General features: G+C 37.8%; 1 protein-coding gene across 2 annotated transcripts; it reads left to right on the top strand.

Annotated features, from left to right (window-relative positions):
* Positions 1-662: 662 nt before the first annotated feature.
* On the top strand, positions 663-2,302 carry LOC143623766 (uncharacterized). 2 transcript variants are annotated; one of them, XM_077094613.1, is made up of 8 exons: positions 663-810; positions 879-1,093; positions 1,151-1,221; positions 1,294-1,453; positions 1,524-1,686; positions 1,766-1,924; positions 2,027-2,115; positions 2,198-2,302. In XM_077094613.1, exons 1-8 carry the CDS (start codon positions 678-680, stop codon positions 2,273-2,275), a joined length of 1,068 nt encoding a protein of 355 aa, XP_076950728.1. In that variant the 5' UTR covers positions 663-677; the 3' UTR covers positions 2,276-2,302. The 2 variants fall into 2 exon arrangements, with proteins under 2 accessions (XP_076950728.1, XP_076950727.1); XM_077094612.1 differs by having other exon boundaries at positions 2,027-2,244.
* The last annotated feature ends 1,391 nt before the right edge of the window (positions 2,303-3,693 follow it).

Below are 3,693 nucleotides of genomic sequence, written 5' to 3'. Positions count from 1 at the left end.
TCGGTTGAATTTCTTCTTCACGTAGTGTTGGTTGGGGTTATGAAAGGAGCTGTTTTTTGCCGGTTATTTATAAAATTTACAGCTCCAAAAAAAAAGAACCTTATTATTATTATTATTATTCTCCTTGCTTCTCCATATTTAGTTTACTAATAATAGATCGCCGTCTTACCACCGGAGGAGTTGATTAAAGAATTCGGCGGAGGCATCTTCCTTTCCACACTAGCATTAGCATAAAGACAATCCCCACCTGAATAAACAATTCTCAACTAAACATTTTAAAAATGGCCTCCATTTCCTTTTCAATTCCATCAAACCCTAACCACCTACTCAACGATACCTTCCCCCAAAGGCAGTTACTCCGTCGCCTTGCCATTTGTTTCCTTATCAACGTCGCCTTGCCATTTGTTTCCTTATCAACGTCGCCGGAAAAAAAACCAGAGAGTGAAAGTAGCAGCCGTCCGGAATTATCGGATTGAGTATTGCTCGTCACCTTCTCAACGGACCGGTGCAGGTGCATTACCTCTTAAGTTAGAATTAATATTATTATAAGCACTGCTGATTTTATACATGTTTGTGACGGCTGCTATAACAAGGGAACTTATAGAAAGAAAGAATGGTTTTAGTTTGAGCTAACTTATGACCATAATATTTCTTTCATAGGACAGGGCTATATATGGATGGTACATAAGGTTCCAGGGAGTGACAAGTGGGAGTTAGCGTTGAGAAGCCGTCAACTGTGGGAGCAATTTGCAGAAGATATTAAGCATCAGGGAATGGATCCTCAAGAGCTTCTTGGCTGGATGAAGACAGGTGCACCCTATACACCACTCATTGTCTAATATGTAATGATGTGAACATATTTTGGATTATATAAACAGGAAGCTTGCTGGTTGGTAAAACATCAGAAGAAATAACATCACTTAAACTGAAGGTGGAGCAGCTATCAAAAGCCGGGCTCAAAGCAGAGCTTTTATCAAGCAAGGATTTGCAGGAAGTGGAACCTGCACTTGTGATTGGCGAAGAAGGCGGTGCTGCATTTTTACCAGATGATTACCAAATTGATGCTCGACGTTCTGTTGCCTATATTGAAAAGGTACCAAACATTGATCCTCGGACGCGTATTATATTTTAATTACTAAATATCATGCAGGAGAATAGGAAATATGCGAGTGAAGGAAGATATGCTGAGTATTATAATCAGCCATTGACTGGTGTGTTAAGGTAAAACAGTAAATATTTGCTGCAGTTAAGTTGCAGAAGTTATATTGTTATTAAAGGGACAATTTTTTTTAGGTCTGGTAATGGTGAAGTTGAAGCCGTTCAGACTTCAAAAAATTTACTGTATAGCAAGAAGGCGATAATAATCGCCACTGGATGCTGGACGGGTTCTCTGATGCAAGATCTGATTAAGGATCTGGATATTGAATTTGATGTTCCTGTAAAGCCTCGAAAGGTTAGTTTTTGAATACATATTTATTATTTTGAAAGTTAAAAGATACATTTATTTTAGTTTTTGCTAACAGGGTCATCTACTGGTGATAGAGAATTTCAGTTCCTTCAAATTGAACCACGGTTTAATGGAGGTAGGTTATGTCGGTCACCAGGATGCAAGTATGAAACCAAGTGGTGAAACTTCATCTGTTTCAATGACCGCCACCATGGATACATCGGGAAATCTCGTACTTGGTATTCAGCTTTATTAAGTTATTATGTTTCTGATATTATTTTGTTGTAAACATTTTGATTATCAATTTTATGGTTACAGGAAGCAGCCGACAGTTTGTTGGATTTAGTACAGAGATATCCGAGCATATCATCAATCAGATATGGGAACGGGCCGTGGAGTTTTTTCCTTGTTTAAAAGATTTATCTTTATCTGATTTGGAGAAGGCCCGACAAGTTAGAGTTGGGCTAAGACCCTTTAGTAAGTATGCAGTTATGCACTGTAACTTGCATAATAAGTTAATAACGGGTAGGTTTTATTTAATATCTGAAAATGATTTGATAATCTCTGATATGGTTTCAGTGCCTGGTGGAAAGCCTATGATTGGTCTTGTTCCTGGATTGTCAAATGTGTATCTTGCTGCAGGCCATGAGGGAGAAGGATTGAGTCTGGTATATTTTTGTTCAGTTATAGTTTGTTTACATAAGAAACAAAATGACGTTCAATATGTAATTTCATTGTGGTTTTCAATAGGCTCTTGGAACTGCTGAAATGGTTGCTGATATGGTTTTGGGTAACCCCCCAAAGTTGATAATGCACCCTATGCATTAGCATTGCATACTCATTGTTCTTAATATCGGGTATTGCTTCGGATACCTTAACCTAAGTTTGTTGTACGTTTTTTTTTATCAAATCAATTTTTTTTTAATTTTTTTATTTTAAACTTGGCTTGTTTTTAGGAAGCTAATTTTACATGATATGGTATTTTGCTTGTATGACCTAACAGGTTTGAATTACGTAAACAATGAGACCGGATTAAGAAGCCATCCAGGTATTTGAAAAGTTACAATAAGCTTCCGCAACTTAGAAGCAGAAACAGAGGATGTCATCAGCTTAACACGTGTCTGTGTGTATGTGTGTGATTGCTTCAGTGAATAAAGACTTGTGATTTTTGCGGGTTTTCTGTTATGCCCGCCAAATTGTATCAAGTTAAACCGACTGTATTTTGAAATAATATCAAAGGCTAATGAAAAAAATACAACAGCTAGAACTATAAATAGTCTGATTGTGTACCAATCAGTTGACATAGCATGGCAGCCTCCGGTAGGAGTGACAGCGTTTTAAAAAGTCACGCGTTTACCACTTAGCATACACAAACTACAAGGATACATTTTAAAAAGTCACGCGAGTCGATAGGTCTCCAAGTCGAGACGAGAGGTGAATCCACAAACATATCACTCAACCTATTTCAATATGCACTTTGGGCTTTGCTGTAAATGATGAATTGGTAGCTTAACTGGGTTGAACCAAATCCACTTTGGTGTTCCCTTTTCTAGATTAACGATGGTATGACTAGGGCCGTTCACGAGCTGAGTCGAATCAAGCGAGGGTTTACTTGTTGCTTGGCTCATTTACAAACCGAACCGAGCCCAATCGAGCGGCTCATTTACAAACAAAGCGAAACTGAACCGAGCCAAAATCAAATCGACCATTTTTCGATCGAACATCGAGTGATTTCCAAGAATTATTTATCGAGTAAAGTGTCATTTTCGTCCTTCTGGTTTGACAAATAATGCGAATTTAGTCCAAAAAGTTTATTTTTTGCGTATGGACCCTCAACGTTTTCCAATTCTTGCCAATTACACCCAAATCACAAACCCCGTTAAATTTAATTGTTAAGGCAGGGGCAAACATGTCTTTTCACTCTTTCTTTATATAATACTTATTTCTAGTTAACTACGCTTTTTGTCCCTGTTGTTTGTCCAAATATGCGGTTTTAATCCAGTAGTTTCAAATTTGCATTTTTCGTCAATATGGTTTCATTTCACTTGCAATTAAATTCGAATTCATTAATCTTGTCAAGTCTAGTCGTTAAACCCATCAGTGTGTCCTTCACGCGAGAGTCAATTTTGTCCCTTTTTTTCTTTTTTCCCAAATACACCCCAGCCCCTCATGAGGGATTGCGAATTAGGACTGAGGTTTATTTTGGGAAAAAAACAACAAAATTGGTCATCATGTGAGGGGCACGC

This window comes from Bidens hawaiensis, unplaced genomic scaffold (assembly GCF_021521415.1).
Source record: "Bidens hawaiensis isolate Kalapana, Puna unplaced genomic scaffold, B.hawaiensis_p1.1 tig00003540_1, whole genome shotgun sequence".
NCBI classification, from domain to species: domain Eukaryota; kingdom Viridiplantae; phylum Streptophyta; class Magnoliopsida; order Asterales; family Asteraceae; genus Bidens; species Bidens hawaiensis.
Note: the sequence above shows the minus strand (reverse complement) of the source record. Positions and strands in the feature narration are given on the sequence as shown.

What these genes read in the sequence shown, in the direction of transcription:
- LOC143623766 (XM_077094612.1), top strand. Translation starts at nt 678, where the DNA reads ATGGTACATAAGGTTCCAGGGAGTGACAAGTGGGAGTTAGCGTTGAGA. An exon ending in CCATTGACTGGTGTGTTAAG is followed by an intron (nt 1,222 to 1,293) that starts GTAAAACAGTAA and finishes AATTTTTTTTAG; the next exon opens with GTCTGGTAATGGTGAAGTTG. An exon ending in TTCCTGTAAAGCCTCGAAAG is followed by an intron (nt 1,454 to 1,523) that starts GTTAGTTTTTGA and finishes TTTTGCTAACAG; the next exon opens with GGTCATCTACTGGTGATAGA.